The sequence below is a fragment of the Zalophus californianus genome, chromosome 10 (assembly GCF_009762305.2).
Source record: "Zalophus californianus isolate mZalCal1 chromosome 10, mZalCal1.pri.v2, whole genome shotgun sequence".
In the NCBI taxonomy this organism is placed as follows: Eukaryota; Metazoa; Chordata; class Mammalia; order Carnivora; family Otariidae; genus Zalophus; species Zalophus californianus.
In genome coordinates this window covers 63,846,395-63,866,611 of record NC_045604.1, presented here as the reverse complement: position 1 = coordinate 63,866,611, position 20,217 = coordinate 63,846,395, and the positions used below count along the sequence as shown (strand labels likewise).

General features: G+C 37.2%; 1 protein-coding gene across 2 annotated transcripts in view; it reads right to left on the bottom strand.

Moving 5' to 3' along the window:
- Nucleotides 1-20,217, bottom strand: part of CATSPERE (catsper channel auxiliary subunit epsilon) — a 173,246-nt gene that overhangs the window by 105,084 nt on the left and 47,945 nt on the right. For both annotated transcript variants that reach the window (XM_027612349.1, XM_027612351.1), the window contains 2 exons: nucleotides 11,812-11,836; nucleotides 4,390-4,467 (listed from right to left, as the gene is read on the bottom strand). In XM_027612349.1, coding sequence (XP_027468150.1) covers nucleotides 4,390-4,467; nucleotides 11,812-11,836 — 103 coding nt within the window. The remainder of the gene's footprint in view (nucleotides 1-4,389; nucleotides 4,468-11,811; nucleotides 11,837-20,217) is intronic.

Below are 20,217 nucleotides of genomic sequence, written 5' to 3'. Positions count from 1 at the left end.
GGGTCCCACATTGTTATTGTAAGGCAGAGGTATGTCTGCAATAGCCAAACTGTGGAAGGAGCCGAGATGCCCTTCAACAGATGAATGGATAAAGAAGATGTGGTCCGTATATACAATGGAATATTACTCAGGCATCAGAAAGGATGAATACCCAACATTTGCATCAACATGGATGGAACTGGAGGAGATTATGCTAAGTGAAATAAGTCAAACAGAGAAAGACTATTATCACATGGTTTCACTTATTTGTGGAACATAAGGAATAACATGGAGGATATTAGCAGAAGGAAGGGAAGAATGAAGGGGGGAAATCGGAGGGAGAGACGACCATGAGAGACTATGGACTCCGAGAAACAAACTGAGGGTTCTAGAGGGGATGGGGGTGGGGGGATGGGTTAGCCCGGTGATGGGTATTAAGGAGGGCACATACTGCATGGAGCACTGGGTGTTATACGAAAACAATGACTCATGGAACACTATGTCAAAAACCAATGATGTACTGTATGCTGACTAACATAACATAATAAAATAAAATAAAATAAAAATAAAATCCAAAAAAAGAAATCATATGTGCATAGCAAAGGAAATCAAAATGAAAAACAAAATGAAAATGCAACCTACAGAGTGGGAGAAAATATTTGCAAATCATGTATCTGTTAAGGGGGTAATAACCAAAATGTACAAAAACCCATACAACTCAATAGCAAAAAGACTAGCAATCCAATTAAAAATGGGCAGAAGATCTGAATAGACTTTTCCCCAAAGAAGGTATACAGATAGCCAGCAGGTACATGAAAAGATGCCTCACCTTACACCTGTCAGAATGGCTAAAATAAAAAAGATAATAAGTGTTCATGAGGATGTGGAGAAAAAGGAATTCTTGTGCACTGTTGGTGAGAATATAAATGTCCATTGCTGCAGCCACTGTGGAAAACAGTATGGAGGTTCCTCAAAAAATTAAAAATAGAAATACTGTATGATGCAATAATTCCACTACTCGATATTTATCCAAAGAAAATGGAAACAGTAATCCAAAAAGATCCATGCACCCCTATGTTTATTGCAGCATTATTTACAATAGCCAAGATATAGAAGCAATCTGTCTATCAGAGGATGAAAGGACAAAGAAGTTGTGGTATTTATATACAATGGAATATTATTTGACCATAAAAAGAAGGAAATGTCTCCATTTGCAACAACATGGATGGACCTTGAGGGCATTATGCTAAGTGAAGTAAGTCAGACAAAGAAAGACAAATACTGTATGATATGCTTGTTTGTGGAATCAAAAAGAAGGTGAACTCATAGAAACAGAGTATAATAGTGTTTGCAGGGTCTGAGGGGGTGAGCAAAATGGGGACATGGTGGTCAAAGGGTACAAACTTCCAGTTATAAGATGAATTAATTCTGGGAATCGAATGAATAGCATGGTAAATAGTTAACGATGCAGTATTAAATACTCGAAAGTTCATAAGAGGATAAATCTTAAATAACCCTACCACAGAAAAGAAATGGTAATTATGTGAGGAGATAATGGTGTTAAAAAATGCTACTGTGGTAATCATTTCATAATATATAAGTGTATCAAATCAGCAGTGTACATCTAAACTTATACAATATTATATATCATTTGCATCTCAATAAAGCTGAACAAAAAAAGAAACCAACACTCATCACAAACAAAACAAAACAAAACATAAACCAACCCAAAATTCATCAATGGCAGAATGGATAAAAAATGTATAGTGTGTTGAAATGATGAAATGTCATACAGGAACAAAAATGAATAAACTATAGGTACATTATAACACAAATCTTATATAAAGTAGATTCCCCAAAAAGGAATATGCACAATGTATATAAAACATGATTCCATTTATATAAAGCAGAAAATAAACACAAACCCAAAACCTACTAAACAGCATTGTTTAGGAATCAGGAGGCAAAATAAAAATAAAAGCAGAGCAATTATTACTGTAAAATTCAGAATAATGGTTACCTTTAGAGGGAACAAAGGGATTATATCCATCAAGTACTTCTAAGGTAGAGGGAGAAATTATGTCCATGCAGGTGGCACATATGGGGACCTTCTGTACTATTGTTAGTGTTTTACTTCTTGATAGTGGTCATATGGCTAATTATTATTCATTAAACTGTATACTCAACTTTTATGCTTTTTTCTTCATGATATAATTCACAGTTAAAGTGTTCAAGAAAAAAACCTCAAAATAAAACCCTGACCTTTTTAATACCTTTAAACTAAATTGTACCAATAAGTTATTCTGTACCCCACCCCTGAGCTATACCCAACTTTTTCCCTGGTGTGGGTGTTGGGCATAGGGTAAGGCTCATAGGGGAAGTTAATGAGAGGCAGGGATGGGCTGAGGTTCAAAGAGGTAATAAAATACAGGAATGAGTTAAAGATAAGGGAATATTTAGAGTTCAAAGTCAGAGGTGGTTCAGGAAGAGAATGAAGAGTAAAGGGTGGGATTATGATTTGAATGCCCGTCAGTCACATTACATGTTGGCTGATAAAAACGCAAACAGAGAATTTATATTTATTTTACCAGAGCTGTTTTGTTGATGATTTACCAAAACTGTAGCATTAAAATAATGCCCTAAAACTACATATATGAAAAAAATCCTGATTTGGTCAAGGCAAGCCTCTTAGAGGGCAGTTACTTGACTTGAGACGGAAAATATGAGAAGATGAACATAGGGAATGAGCAGTTACCATAGATGGAACAGCATAGGCAGAGACTCAGAGCCATGGAACAGCAGGTGTGTGCAAGGAAACAGCAGAGTGCTGCTGTTGCTGGAGGTAGGACACGTGGAGAGCTGAGGCCAGAGAAGGGTGGCAGAGACAGAATATTCCAAGGCTTTGTGTGCCATGTTAAGAGTCAAGAGTCTGCTGTTGGTAACCAAGAGCCATAGAAAGGTTTTATGAGAATGACATGGTAGTGAATAAACATGAAATTTAAAAAAAGCGAAGTATTAGGTATGCATGGACAAAATAATGTTAAAATGCACATATTTTCACTTAGAAAGATTAGAAATTAACAGTAATGCTTAAAGTTTTTAATTACAATTGATTAATTTTATTCCCTCTAAAGCCACTTGCCAAATAAAACAATTAATTGATAGGTTGTCATTCTGCTTTATTAGTCCATCTCTTGTGAATTTCATTACCAAGAGGCATGTAACATGCTATTCAAAAATCAGATCCTGACTCATTAGTCATATGAGATTAAAACTGCTCATTTTATATTTCTCTTCAACACACTTTAATTGTAACAGAAGACAGAACTTAAATCTTGAAAGAGGTAAATTTGTAACAAATAAGAGAAAGGACTTACAAATATTCCTTGAATTATAATGGGATATGTCAAAAATGCATTCAAAGCGCCTAACTTACCAAACATCATAGCTTAGACTTGCCTACCTTAAATGTGCTCAAAACACTTACATTAGCCTACAGTTAGGCAAAATCATCTAACACAAGGTCTGTTTTATGATAAAGTGTTAAATATCTCCTGTGAATCATTGAATACTGTACTGAAAGTTAAAACAATGGTTGTATGGGTTCAGAAGAGTTTATAAGTGTACGGATTTACTCTTGTGATCACTGCTGCCACCTAGCGTCATGCGATGGTATCACACCACATATTGCTAGTACGCCAGTCTAGGGGGAAAAAAGACCCAAGTTCAGAGTACAATTTCTATAGAATGCAGATCACTTTTGCACTATGGTAAAGTTGAAAAACCGTCAGTCAAGCCACCATAAATTGAAAGCCATCTGTATTGGGGCGCCTGGGTGGCTCAGTCGTTGAGCGTCTGCCTTCGGCTCAGGTCACGATCCCAGAGTCATGAGATCGAGCCCCACCTCGGGCTCCCTGCTCTGCAGGAGGCCTGCTTCTCCCTCTGCCACTCCGCCTGCCTGTGTTCCCTCACTCGCTGTGTCTCTCTCTGTCAAATAAATAAATAAAATTAAAAAAAAAGAAAAGAAAACCATCTGTATTTATCTGGGACACTGCACCTTTAGGAAATTCACTAGTCTCCAAGTGGTAAAGGATTCAGTAAGGGACTGGACAGATTTTTGAAGCATGGTTTTACGATAGATGCACAAAGAATATCTTTAAAGCGCTTTGAAGGTTAGCATCTTCATGAATAATGCAGTTCATAGAAATTACAGACAATGCTCAGTAGAATTCAAGAGAAAGATTTATAATTGTGGCGATTGAGCAGTAGCTCAAAATCACTACAATGGCTAAAGATAATGGACAATTAAGGTGTATTTAGTTAGTTCTGGAATACTTAAAATATATTATTCAGAGCCCTTAAAAAGGAAACAGCATATTATTTTGTGATAATAGTAATGTTTCCACCTACTAGTGAAGGTTCATTTGCATTCCACAGCAACTCATTGGGGTCTGCATTTTCTGGATCATATATCCATATAACAACAACCTACAAAATAAAAAGTATTTGCATTTCTTTACATTTTGGACAAATTTCATTTTTAGTTGTGGCAAAACACAACCATAAAATTTTTTTATTTATTTAAAAAATTTTGATTAGCCCATTAAAAATATCAAAAGTGTTGTGTGTTTTTAACAAGGGAAATAGACCAAAGACCTATGAAGGAAGAGTTAAGATCCATCTACACTCCTGCGGTAACTAATTTTAAAACTCTGTATGATTGTGTATGTCTCTTTCTCTACAATCATAATTAGACACAGCGACCCCTCACCCCTGCACTTTTTACAAAAATGAAATCACATAATACATGTTATTCCTAACTCGCCTTTGTTACTTAGACGCCACGGCCATTTCAATAGATGCAGATCTAATTTTTTTTCTTTCTTGTTAATTTTTTTCTTGAATAGACAATTTATTCACATAGTTAAAAAATTATATTAAAAATAAAGTGAAAATTGTCTCTCCCACTCTGTACTCCATCTGCACCCCACAAGTATCTACTACTAGTAAGTTTTCTTTATATTTCTGTAAAATTTTTGTACATAACTAAGATGTTATTTTTTCTTTTTATATAAATGTAAGTATGCTAAATACACTTTTCAAACATTATATTCTTCACTTAAAGTTATATTTTAGATATATTTACATATTCTCATTAATTTTTCTACTGCTTATTATTCCAAATTATGGAGGAATCATAAGTAACTAGTAACTTACTAATAAACATTCATTCTCAATCCTTTGCCATTATGATCAATGCTATAGTTATTTTGTACCTTGGACTATACCTAAAAGTGTAACTGTTGAGGCATAAAGTATATGCATTTGTAATTTTCATAGATACTGCTAAATTGTTCTCATAGCAGCTCCACTAATATACTGTCACACCAGCAGTGTATGAGATTTCTTCTTTCCTCACAGCCTTCCCAACATAGTGTATTGTCACATTTATAATTTGCCAGTCTGATGGGTGAAAAATGGTACTTTGATGCAGTTTTAACCTGACTCTCTTTTATTTATAAAAAAGTTTGAGCATCTTTCCATATGTTCAAGTTCCACTTGTATTTCCTGTCTTGTGAACTATTTGTTCATTTCCTTTACCTATTTTCCATTTTTCTATTGGGTTGTTAGTCTTTTATTTACTAATTTGGGGAAGTCCTTTAAGAACTTCTACATCTATATGTTTTGTATCTTGATCTGTGTTTTGGTTAGGTGGTTTTAAACACACACATATACACATATATGAAGATTTTATTCCTTTTATAATTATATGACATTCCTGCTTATCCTATTTCACCTGTTTGCCTTAATTGTATATTGTCCCTATATATTTCTGCCCTCCCTCCCTTCTTTCCTTCCTTCCTTCCATGCTTTTTATAGCAGGGTTTTATTTCACCTTTATATTCCCTTCACCTATTAAGCCTCTCTCAATCTATGCAACTTGATTTAAACAACTAGTGTGTATCCTTCCTTATTTTTCTCCACACTATATGTTTGCAGACATGTACACAAATACATATTTACATTTATTTATTTTTTAAAAAGGCATTTTAAGGGTTTTAAAAACAAAATTGGGTCATATTATACACACTTCACATATTCTCTTTTTCTCATGCAAGTATATACATCATTGAAATTCTGCAGTGTCAACTCTTATAAGGCCTGAATTACATTCTACAGGCATACGATATAGTAATTCAATAGTTCCATATATCACCCAGTGTCCCTCATTTAACAAAATTTGAGAGTGGCTCTTGCTACAGGTTCTGTGTCTTTCTTGTTAAATTTATTCGTATTTTATAGTCTTTATTGCTATTATAAATTTGTAATATTGTACTTTTTTTGTGTCTTATTACTTACACTATTATGTTCAAGACAATGTTAAATAATAATGATACTGAGCACATCTGTCCAGTTCCTGATTTTAGTTGAATCAGAAGTATTTTATAATTTGTAATAATTATTTATAGTTATTTGAAAAGTCAATGTTTTTTATTAAAACCAAGTGGTTCCCTTCTAAACTTATTTTGCTTGGTGTTTTCATTAGGAATGTCTATTCAATTTTTAAATTTACTATGTGATCATTTATTTTCATCTTTATTGTGTTGATGGAATGGATATTGTCGTCAGCTTTCTTGGTATTGAACCAATGTTGCATTCTGGAAGATACTGGTCCTTTTCAATGTATTCTTTTAATATATTGCTGGATTCCATTTGCTAATATTTGTGTAGAATTTTTGCACCTATATATACAAGGATATTTGTCTACACTTTCTTCCCCCCCTCCCTTCCTAACTTTCTGTTTGCCTGCTTTTGGTTTTAAAGTAGTGTTGGATTCAGAAAATGAGTTGAGGGAAATTCCTATCTTCTTTATGATCAGGTGAGAGTACATTGTTAAGCACAGATTTTTTTTATTATCGTGAAATAATTTCCCTCTTCATGTCTTTGAAAGTTTTTGGGCTTCACGTATCTTTTGACATTCATATCATCACTCCAGTTTCCTTTTTTAGAAAACATTTTATTTATTTATTTGATACAGAGAGAGAGAGAGCACAAGCAGGGGGATAAGCAGGCAGAGCAAGAGGGAGAAGTAGGCATCCCCCTGAGCAGAGAGCCCGACATGGAACTCGATCCTGAGATCATGACTGGAAACGAAGGCAGATGCCCAACCAATTGAGCCACCGGGGCCCGCTCCCCAGTTTCCTTTTGATAGTATTAGCCTGTTTGCATCATTTTCTTTCCAAATTTTTTGTTATTCTTTGTTTTAACTATGTAACTTTTATTAAAATCAGATTTCTGGAGTTTCTGTCATTTAATGGGTGAATTTAATCCAATCACAATATTGATTACTAATTTAATTTAAATGATTTTGAAAACCTTATTTTTGTGTCCCTATATTCTATGCTTAATTTTCCCTTATTTTGTGTTTCATTACCTTCTACTAAACTGTTAGCATTTTAAAATTTCTTCTTCCAGAACTCTACTTTTTAGAAATTTTAGAAATTACATATTTATTTCTATTACTTTAATGGATAGTCTTACATTTTACATGCATATTTAATGTAGGCTAAAGTTAATCCAGTATCCCTATCCTGAATGCTTATAAGGACCTCAAACAATTTCAAACCCAAATCCCCCTTCATTTTCCACTCTTTATGGCTAGCTTTTTAATTTTATTTTGTTTTTTAAAAAAAATTATTGAAAAGTTTTGTCAATGCTTATTTAAATTTATTAGCATATTATATGGTTCATTTGTTCACTATTACTCAGATACACATATCTGAGTATTCATGTCTTCAATTGTGAAGAATTCTCCATAATCATCTCTTTCAGTATTATGTCCAATTCATTTTATTCCCTTTTTGGAACTCCTATTATACGATATGATATATGCAGTATGATAAACTGTTTCAGTCTATTCTCTATGTCTCTTAACTCTTTAGATATTTTCCATATCTTCATTTTTATGCACTGCATTCTGCATGATTCCTATTCCAAATCACTGATTCTGTAATTTTCTCAACTGTGTCTGGTCTTCTATTGAAACTGCTATTGAATTTTTATTTTTAGATCCTATTTTTTCATTTCAAGACATTTTACTGAGAGGTTCTTCAATTTCTGAATGCTATATAATTGTTTTTTTTTTACATTAATTTATTTTATTTTTATTATTATGTTATGTTAAGCACCATACATTACATCATTAGTTTTTGATGTAGTGATCCATGATTCATTGTTTGGGTATAACACCCAGTGCTCCATGCAGAACGTGCCCTCTTTAATACCCATCACCAGGCTAACCCATCCCCCCCATCCCTTCTCCTCTAGAACCCTCAGTTTGTTTTTTATTTCAATTCCTTCTGTTATCCCTTTGAATACTTTAAATATGGATTTAGTAGTCTTTCAGATGCTTCTCATTTTTAGCTTTCAATAGTATGAACTTTCTCCATTTTTATGTATCTATTCCAGACTGTTTTGCGTGTGTGTGTGTGTGTGTGTGTGTGTGTGTGTGTGTGTGTGTGTGGTTTATACCTTTTACTTTGAGGTTATTTTCAGAGGGTTTGTTTTCTATGAGAATCTTATACACACTGGGTTATGGAAATGAGTTTTGCAGTCAGATTTTCTCTGATTCTTTCCTTTCTCTTTTTCAGGGTTTGCTGATTTTCTTTAGTGATATGTTTGGGTTTCTTTCTCTTTATTCTTTGTATATTTATTAGTGGTTTTTGATTGTGGTTTCCATCAGGTTTATATAAAACCTCTTCTTCATGTAACAGTCTATATTAAGTTCATGGTCATTAAAGTTTGAACCCATTCTTTACTCTCCTCCTCCCCCACATTTTCAATATATGTTGTTATATTTCACATACTTTTGTGAATTCCTTGACTTTTTTTTTTTACAGAAATATTCATTTTTACTGCTTTTGTGATTCCTACCTTTATACTATCACTTTTGGTCTTTCCCTTCCACCCGAACTGTCCCCTTTAATATTTCTTGCAGGGCTGGTTTAGTGATCATGAACTTCTTTAGTTTTTGCTTGTCTGGGAAACTCTTTATCTCTTCTCCTTTTCTGAATGATAACCTTGCTGGATAGGGTATTCTCAACTGCAGATTTTTCCCATTCAGCACTTTTGAGTGTATCGTACCACTTCCATCTGGCTTGGAACGTTTCTGTTGAAAAATCTCCTGCTAGCCTTATCGATTTTCCCTGGTAAGTTACTTTCTTCTTTTGTCTTGCTGGTTTAAAAATTTTTTCTTTATCACTATATTTTGCCAATTTAATTACAGTATGTCTTGGTGTGTGTCTGCTTTTGTTGATTTTGATGGGGGTTCTCTGTGTCTCCTGGATCTGGATATTTGTTTCTTTCCCCAGATTAGGAAAGTTTTCAGCTATTATTTCTTCAAATAAATTTTCTGACCCCTTTTCTCTCTCTTCCTTTCCTGGGATTTCTATAATATGAATGTTATTATGTTTTATGGAGTCACTGAGTTCCCTAATTCTATTCTTGTTTTGCATAATTCTTTTTTATCTCATGTTCAGTTTGATTACTTTACATCATTCTGTCTTCTGGGTTGTGAATTCATTCCTCTCCTTCTTCCAACCTCTGTTCATTCCATGAAGCATGTTTCTCATTTTCTTTATTGTGCCCTTTATCTCTGCTATATTGTTCCTTACCTCTGTGTTAAGGGTCTCACTCATGTCTTCTACTCTTCTCAGGTCCAGTGAGTATCCTTATGATCAATGCTTTAAATTCTGTACCAAGGCAGATTACTTATATCTGTTTCACTTAGCTCTCTGGCTGTGGCCTTGTCCTGTTTTTCATTTGAGCTAAATTTCTCTGTCTTCTTGTTTTGTCTACATCTCTGTGCCTGTTTCTCTGTGTTAGGAACATTAGCTATGTCTCCTGTTCTTGAGGGTAATGGCCTTATGAAGAAGAGGTCCTGTAGTGCCCTGCCATATAATGTCCCCTGTTCCCCAGGACCTGATGCTTCTGGGAATGTCTCCAATGTGTGCTGCATGTACTCTGCTGTTTTGTCCTGGCTGCTTTATCCTTCAGGCCAGTTATCTGCAGAGTCTCTCTTTGCTCGTTGTAGGCAGTGTCTTGTCCCTGGCTTTAACATGGCATGTTTTAACTAGGTGTGCTTTGGTCTGTTTGTGATATGAGATCTGTTGCCTCTGCTGGCAGAACAGAGGCTCTGCAAAACTCCCACAGTGGGACGTGTGGTGTGAGCAGGGGTTTGGGTGGTCTTCTAGGGGAGGTGGCCTGCTGCACCTGGACTGGGCAAGTATGGTTCAAATGGGTGGTTCCCCTGGAGTGTGTATCAGGGGTTGGGCTTGGTATACACAAGTTAGTTAGTGAATGTCGGCACTGCACTGGTTCCTGCAGGGAGCCCTGTGCTTGTGCTGAGGGTCAGGGGAGGGAAATGGTTCTGGCCAATTCCTTTGTTCCCAGAGGTGTCTCTCCATGAATGCTGCCTCTCTGGGACTCACAAATGAGTGAGTAACCTTCCCAATGTGTGCTGCAGGTTCTCTTCCAATCACTGTTTCCATGCTGTATGTCTGCTAGTTGTTTGCCTGACTTCTCCCCAAGAGCAGTGCAGTACCCCCTGGGCTGTATCCCAGTCAAGCTCACTGACTTTCAAAACTCCAGGCTTTAAACCCCACTGGTTGCAACAACTCACAAAATTCAACCCCTCTCACTTTCCAAGCCAACTGGTATGGGGATTCATTTTTCCTGTGTGCTCCCCTGTGTGCTAGTCTATCTCTCACCTTCCCTCCCGTCCACAGTGGCCATGATCTGTTCTCTCCCAAACTGCATCTCTGCACTTCCTACCTTCTTCAGTGTGGCTTCTTTTCTACCTGTAGTTCTGGAGTTTATTCTGCCAGTCTTCAGGTCAACTTCTGGTGCATTTAGAATAATTTGATAGTATCTAGTTGTATTCATGGAAAGAGGCAAGCCTAGGGTCCTCCTACTCCACTGCCATCTTCCATCCTTGGACCAGATTTTTTTTTTAATTTAAATTCAATTAGCCAATATATAGTACATAATTAGTTTCATATGTAGAGTTCAATAATTTATCAGTTGTGTATAACACTTAGTGCTCATCACATCACTTTCATCACACCCACATCACATCACCTCCTTAATACCTGTCAACCAATTACCCCATCCCCCCGTCTGCCTCCCTTCCAGCAACCCTCAGTTTGTTTCCTATAGTTAAGAGTCTCTGGACCAGATGTTAAAACCTTTTGATCTCAAGACCCCTTCATAGCCTTAAAAATTATTGAGAATCTCACAGAGCTTTTGTTTTATGTGGGTTAGATCTATCAATATTTACCATGTTACCATTAACAAACTGAGAAGATTTGAAGATATTAATTTATTTGAAAAACTATAATAAACTGATAAATGTTAACATGATATATATTTTTATGAAAAATAACTATTTTCCAAAACAAAAAATTAGAAAAATTGTTTTACATTTTACATTACAAAATGTCTTTAATATCTGCCTTAATAAGAGACAACTGAATTATCATCTGTGCTCTTACATTCAAGCTGTTTTGTATATATTATTTTGGTGGAAGCATATGGAGAAAATCTACCCTCACACAGATATGTGGTTGGAAAAGGATCTCCTCATGGATCTCCTGAAAAGGTCTGTGGAGCTCTAGGGGTCCTCAAACCATATCTAAAATATCGCTGCACTCTTAAGTAAATTTTGTTGAAAAATTATTTTGGAAAATTCTTCTGCGAAACATGAAAGATGAGAGGTAAATAAGATAGTAGTGATATAGGAAGGATATATAAAATTTTTTAAAAATGTTTTACCTGGGTTAAATTGTGAAAGAAATTTCTGTTGGGAAAAAGAGGAATCATATTTTAGTAAACAGCACACTAAATATTAGTTTGAATATTCCACTTTCAATATACATATTCTTAAGTCCTTCAATATTCTCCTTGTATTCTATTACAGATATATAAATAAATACTAAATGTTAAAAAAGCTACATATGTCTATAATTAAACATAACTATTGATTCTCACATGTCATCATGTGTCAAAGGGCTGAGAGGCTTGAATCTGCATGCTGCCTTAACAATACTACAAGTTCATATAGCCAAAGTTGCATGGGTATTAATCTTTAAAAATGTGACATGATCATTTTGCCTAAGAAAACCTGTAGTGTTTACATGCTGTAATTTATGTCAAATACAAGTTCATTAATTAGCAATGCAAATCCTTTATTAATCAGCCTTTCAATGTAAATTTTCTGGAAGGGACAACATTCATTTGCATGTTAAGTTGCATGTTTTTTAGAAAGTGATTTTTTTTTCATTTAAAGATATCTATATTTTCTTTATCATATAATCTATAAAAGTCAATGCCTCAGGACTATGTCCTTTTATTGGCTGATTGCTGCACAGTGCCCAGTACATTATTATATATAAAACAAATGAAGATATTTCAGGAATCAGTAAATATGTATGCAGTGAATGTCTGAGACCCATATAAGGAACACACTATTTCATATGTTCAATCTGATTTTAGAAAAAAAATGAAAATAAGTACTATAAATCTTTTTTTAAGATTTTTTTTTATTTGACAGAGAGAGAGAGAGAGCTCACAAGCTGGGGGAGTGGCAGGCAGAGGGAGAGGGAGAAGCAGGCTTTCCACAGAGCAGGGGGAGCCTGATGTGGGGCTCGATCCAAGGACCCTGGGATCATAACCTGAGCCAAAGGCAGACGCTTAACCGACTGAGCCACCCAGGCACCCCAGTACTATAAATCTTGATAGGCAAATGTGCTAGGAGTTCACAAAGTACTAAGTTGATAAAAAAGATCCATAGCTCCAGGGCTGGTATGTCTGCCCTGTGTTATGCTACTTGTCAGAGGTGCAGGAAATAAGAACAGAAGTGAAAACTGAGTTACTTATCTGGAAAGGAATATCTAAAGGCAAAAGGAGAAATATACTGATAATATGAGAAAGGCTTTATTTAGTATTAATACTAAAAAGCTTATAAAAAGTAACCTTGTAGAGAGAGAGAATCAGCTGATGTTAAAGTAATAACCTTGATTCCCACGGATGATTAGCAACATTCTGTTGGATCTTTATCAGTTTGCTTGGCGTCCTTGAACTGGTGCACAGACTGAAGTGTATAATAAGAGGGTCAAGGAAAGAAACCTGAATGGAGCTGACATTTAAGGTAAGGACATATCATAAAAAGCCAAAGAAAGAAACTGGGAAAGGATCATCATAGACATAGAAGAAGCTGATGTCACCAAGATGATGCAGTAAGGGAAGCCAGCCTCTGTGCCCCCACAAAAATCAACAATTAGACAGCTATCTACAAACAAACAGTTCTGGAGTGCTCAAGAGTCAATTTAAGAAACTTCAACATAGTGGAACAAAAACCCGAGAACAACTGCACAAAAGAGGAAGGAAGAATGCTTCATTTTTTCCATATCCCCCCATCTACCAAGCTGGCCCTGCTCAGTGCCAAGAGGGAACTCACCAGCTAGAGAATTCCCTTCTCCAGAAAAGGGAACGCAGGGAGAGGGACTAGCTTCCCCAGTCTTTCTGGGTATTGCATGAAGGACCTGCTTTTGGTTTCACCCCACCCAGGGACCAGCAAACCTGAGATGTATAGAGATGACTAGGAACAAGGAAGAAGGGCAGGGGTTACCAGTATCAGCCACACAGTAGGAGCAACCAGGGTTCCCAGTGACCTGCTCTTTAGAGAGGACCTGTCAGCTTTCACCACAGAAGAAACGATTGATCAGTATAGTCACCAGGGACCTCTGCAGATTTCACTAGTTTTTACCACACAGGTTTTTGCATTTGTAGATGCCAGCTGCCTGTGTCCCTTCCCATTCCCTTCCCCTCACTCCTGCCAGAGAATGGGATCCACATAGGCAGCTAGCCCCAGCCTTTGCAGCTGTGCAAGTGCAAGATGCAGCCCAGAACCCCACAGCTGACCTCCACCCCCTTGTGGGTGCTTGGGGCTAGATTCTCCAAATGTGCACCTAGAGGCCCCCCAGCCCAACTTCCATTACTTGCTCTGCTACCATGAGCATGTCTGTGGCAAGACCCTGCAGCAATGGGAATACATCCCAATGGCCAAGGCTCTCGAAGCTGTTTGTGAGCCCAGATCTGGCCCTATCTACTATCACTGGCCTCCATTGCTGTTCCTGCATATCTGGTGAGACATCACAGCCACAAGACATAGACAGCCAGGGCTCCTATAGCTGCTAGTGTGCCTGCATTCAGCCTGGCCCTTGCCCTCAATACTATGTGTGTGTCTGAAATGGACCCCTGGCCGTACACTGAAAACTTCAGCAGGCCCCCACAGCTGAGTATGTGTACACCACTGGCTTGGGCCACTATGACTTCCAACTCTGGTCCCTAGTCACTGGACCTGGAGGAGCTGCTTAGAACCTTAACAGCCCTTGCAGTGACTATGGACACTACACAGCACTTGCCAGATACCACACAGCTGTTGATGTTATGGACTCCAGTGGCCTGAGCTAATGAGACATCATGCCTCCTTGAACCCAAAGATGCCACATGCCACTGAGGTGCCTTACATCATGAGACCTGGGGTCATAGCACACTCTACCTCAAGGTGAAGGTTTTCCTTAGCAAAGTTAGTCTTCCAGCCCCTTCGGAAGAGGTGACTGTTTCTTCAAATATGTAGATACTTATGTGAGGCTAAAGGGAACATGAAGAATCAGGGAATCTTGACACCACCAAAGGAACACAGTATATTCCAGTAATGGATCTCCCAAAATGGAGATAAATACCCTAAAAAGGAATTCAAAACAATGGTTCTAAAGATGCCCAGAGAGCTACAAGAGAACAAAGATCAACAATTTAATGAAATCAGAAAAACAATAGAAGAACAAAAGGGGAAGTTCAAAGATAGAAAACATTAAAAAAAAAAACAGAAATTTTGGAGCTAAGGAATACAATGACTACACTGAAGAATTTACAGGAGAGCTCCAATAGAAGCCCGGATCAAACAGAAGAAGGAATCAGTGAACTCAAAGGCAGATCATTTGCAATTACCCAGTTCAGAAAATAAAAAATAAAAAAATAAAAATGAATGACCAAAGCCTGTGAGACTTATGGGATACCACCAAGAGAAACAATCTATGCATCACTGGGGTCCTAGAAAGAGAAAAGGAGAAACTTAGAAACTTAAAGATAAAATGGCTGAGAACTTCCCAAACCTAGGGAAAGATTTGATATTTGATATTCAAGTTCATAAAGCTGTCACCCCAAAATTTCAATCTAAAATGATCTTCTCCACAACCATTATAATAAAACTGTCTAAAACCAAAACTAAGAAGGGAATTTTTAAAGCAGCAGGGGGAAAAAAAATCCTCTCATACAAAGGAATCCCCCTTAGGGGAAAAGCTGATTTCTCAGCAGAAACCTTACAGGTCAGGAAAGTGTGAGATGACATATTCAAAGGGCTAAAAGAAAAAATTGTCAACCAAGAACACTTTACCAGTAAATCTTTCCTTTGGAAATGAAGGCAAGATGAAGACTTTCCCAAACAAATAAAAGTTGAGGGGGTTTATCACCACTAGAATTTCCTTACAAGAAATGCTGAAACAGTTCTTTAAGCTGAAATAAAAGGATTCTAATAAGTAAAAAGAAAACATGAAAATACATAACACACTAATAAAGGTAAGTATATGATGAGGTTCTGAATAAGTTAATATTGTAACAAGGTGGTATGTTAGCCACTTACCTTTAGTATAAATGTTAAAGGACAAAATTATTAAAAACAGTTATAGCTAAAATAATTTGGTAACAGATTCACAACATAAAGAGATGTAGAGTTCTGCAAAGATGGCAGAGTTGGAGGATCCTGAGCTCACTAAATCCCACAGAAACACTGAGATAACAGCCATATGAGTGCAACTAATACAGAAAGTGACCCAAAGACTGGCAGAACAGACTTTCCACAGTTAATCACAGAGAGGAGGCCACATTGAAAAGGGTAGAAGGGGCAGAAACATGGTGGGGAACCCAACACTCTGGTGAGATTAACCACAAACGGGGGGAACATCACAAGCATGGAGAAGCAAGAGCATCAGACTCCACATCAGGCACCCCAGGCATGGGGGGCCCAAACTGGGAAGACGAGTAACCATGATATTTGGCTCTAAAAACTGGTGGGGCTCAATTTCATGAGTTTTTATAATCAGCAGGGATTAATTCTGAATACTATAAAAATCAGTGGGTTCGGCTCCAGGAGATCCAGAGGTCAATAGGAAACTGAATCCCCACCCTTAAAAAGCCAGCATAATAAATAACCCAGCCACAATATAGCATAAAAGCAGCAATTTGGAAAGGGCCTGAGGTATATGGCAGATTTATTTACTGAGGTGTAGATTTACTTACTAATCTCAGAATGTGTGCTGGAGCAGCAGGGAGAATCTTTAAGAGACTTCTCCAAGAACAAAAGAGCTGGCAGACACCATTTCTCTGTCCCCCTGCCAGCCTGGACAGCTGAAACTTGTGGGAAATGGCATGAACACAATCCACATAACTTGCTAACACTGCATGCTCTGCCTCCATGCTCTCCCACCCCATCCAACCTACCCCACTTAGCAGGTGTCCCTTCAAAGTAGATCCTGCCCCAACACACCTTGCAAAAGTAGTCTTGGCAGGGACCAGTGGCTCTCCAAAGTGACTCTAGCCTTGGGGAGAGGGGAATATAACCACACACACACAAACACACACACACACACACACACACACACACACACACACACACACCAGTGTTCCCATAGTCCCAGCGGCTGAACCTTGTAGCTGGCAGTGTAGAGTGAGTTCCCTGCTGGTCGGTGTCACTGCAGCTCCAGCACACATACTTGGGGCAGGCATCCAGTCTGACTATGACCTTACTCAGCAGCAAAAAACTCTCAGGGACAGCACAGGAAGAAAGCCCTACAGTTCAATGTGAATGTAGCATACACAGACAGACTGGGGGCAAATTTTGAGTCTCACTGCCAACTCCACCAACCAACAAAAGCCTCCCAAAGCACAGGCTGGGAGATCACCATGCAGGTTGGTGCAAGCACAGCCCCAGCAAATGGAATGGGGGCAGGCATCTGGTCTAACTGCCAGATCCACCCACCAATGAAGGCCTTTTGGGACAAGGCAGAGAGGGTGCCCTGTAGGTTGGTGAGACTGCAGCTGAGGACAGGCATCTGCTCTGACTTCTGAAACTGCCGAACTGCAAGTGCATAGTGGCTCTAGATTGGTCCCTTAAAGCACAGGCACTAAATCCCATCAGGTGTACCCACAAAAGGCAAAAGTGGGCCAATGCAGCTGACTGGACTGAAGGCAAATGTGGCTTAGCCACAACAGTAGGGCATACAAAACCCACATGGGAGACACCCCTGACATGCCTGGTTCTGGTGAACCTAATGGCAACCACAAATCAAAAACCTTTAATAAATACACAATAAATAAAGAGAAAGGAATCCAAGCATATCACTGAAAAAAGCCATCAAACTACAGGGGAATTGAGCAAAAGAAAAAGAAAGGAACCAAGAGGAACTACAAAAACAACCATAAAACAAATAACAAGATGGCAATAAGTACACACTTATCAGTAGTTATTCAAATGTAAAAAAAAGTAAGTGCTCCAATCGTTTGTGTCAAAAGACATAGGGTGACTGAACAGATTAAAAAGTAAGATGTATCTATATGCTGCCTACAATAGACTCACTTCAGAACTCTAGACACATGCAGATTGAAAGTGAAGGGATGGAAAAACATTTATCATGCAAATGGAAGTGAAAAGAAAGCTGAGGTGGCAATACTTACATCAAACGAAATAGACTTTAAAACCAAGACTAACAAAGGGCACCTGGGTGACTCAATCAGTTAAGTGTCTACCTTTGTCTCAGGCCATGATCCCAGGGTCCTGGGATCAAGTCCTGCCTTGGGCTCCCTGCTGTGGGGAGCCTGCTTCTCCCTCTCCCTCTGCCTGCCACTCCCCCTGTTTGTGCTCTCTCTCTGTCAAATAAATACATAAAATCTAAAAAAAAACAAACAAACAAACCCAAAGACTAACAAGAGAGAAAGAAGAACATGGCATAATGATAGAGGGAACAATGCAACAAGAGGACATAACAATTGTAAATACTTATGCACCCAATAAGGGAGCACCGAAATACATAAAGCAACTATTAAGACATAAAGGATGAAATTGACACAATAACAGCAGGGGACCTTAACACCTCATTTCAATGGATAGATCATAGAGACAGAAAATCAACAAGGAAACAGTGGCTTTGAATTACACTTTAAACCAGATGGACCTAACAGATATTCAGAATATTCCATTTAAAAACAGCAGAATACCCATTCTTTTCAAGAGCCCATTACACATTTTACAAAATTGATCACATGTTAGACAGAAAAATAAGTCTCAATAAATTAAAAAAGACTGAAATCATATCATGCATTTTTCCTGAACACAATGGTATGTATGAAACTAGAAATGAATCACAAGAAAAGATCTGAAAAGGACACAAATACATGGAGGCTAAATAACATTCTACTAAACAATAAATAAATGGTTCAAGGAAGAAATCAAAGAGGAAATAAAAAAATACAAGGAGACTAATAAAAATGAAAATACAATGGTCCAAAATCTTTGAGATGCAGCAAAAGCTGTTCTAATAAACGCCTAATTCAAAAATAAGAGAGATCCCAAATAAACAAGCTAACCTTACACTTAAAGGAGCTAGAAAAAGAACAAAGCCCAAAGCCAGTAGAAGAAAGAAAAATAATAAAGATTAGAGCAGAATTAAATGAAATCAAGACCAAAAAAAACCCCACAATGGAATGGATCAATAAAACCAGGAGCTTGTTCTTTGAAAAGATCAACCAAATTGACAAACCTTTAGCTGGACTCATCAAAAAGAGAGACAGACAGATAGACAGACACACACACACACACACACATACAGAGAGAGAGAGATTGAGGGAGAGAGAGTAAGAGAGAGAGAGAAAGAGAACTGAAAATCAGAAATAAAAGAGGAGAAAGATCAACATCATAGAAATACAAACAATTATAAGAGAATATTATGAAAAATTATATGCCAACAAATTTCACAATCTAGAAGGAATGGATAAATTCCTAGAAACATAACCCTTCCAAAACTGAATCAAGAAAAAATAGACAATTTCAACAGACTGATTACTAGCAATGAAATTGAATTGGTAATCAGAAAACTCCCCTCCAAAAAACAAAAGTCCAGGAACAGATAGCTTCACAGGTAAGTTCTACCAAACATTTAAAGAAGTAATACCTATTCTTCTCAAACTATCCCAAAAAATAGAAAAGGAAGGGAAGCTTCCAAATTCATTCTGTGAGGCCAGCATCGCCCTGATACCAAAACAGACAAAGTCACTATAAGAAAAAAAGAGAACTACAGGCCAATATCTCTGATCACAGATGTAAAAATTCTCAACAAAATATCAGCAAAACAAATCCAACAATGAATTTAAAAAATCATTCACCATGATCAAGTGGGATTTATTCTTGGGATGCAAAGGTGGTTCATTATTAACAAATAATGACACATCACATTAACAAGAGAAAGGATAAAAACGCATATCATCATCTCAACTGATGCAGAAAAACCATTTGACAAAGTATAACATTCATTCATTATAAAAACTAGGTTTAGAGGGAACATACCTCAGCAAAATAAAGGTCATATATTAAAAAGCTGTAGCTAACATCATACTCAATGGTGAAAAACTGAGAGCTTTCCCTCCAGGGTCAGGTCCAAGGACAGGAACAAGACAAGGATGTCCACTCTCATTGCTTTTATTCAACATAGTACTAGAAGTTCTAGCCACAGCAATCAGACAAGAAAAAGAAATAAAAGGCATACAAATTAGGAAAGAAGAAGTAAAATTATCAATATTTCCCAATGATATGACACTATAATATAGTAAATCCTAAAGACTCCACCAAAAACTACTAGACCTGGTAAGTGAATTCAGTGAAGTTTCGGGATACAAAATTAATATACAGAAATCTGTTGCATTTCTATATCCTAATAATGAAACAGCAGAAAGAGAAATTAGGAAAATAATCCCATTTATAATTACACCAAAAAGAATAAAATACCTAAGAATAAACTTAATAAAGGAGATGAAAGGCCTATGCTCTGAAAACTGTAAAACACTGATGAA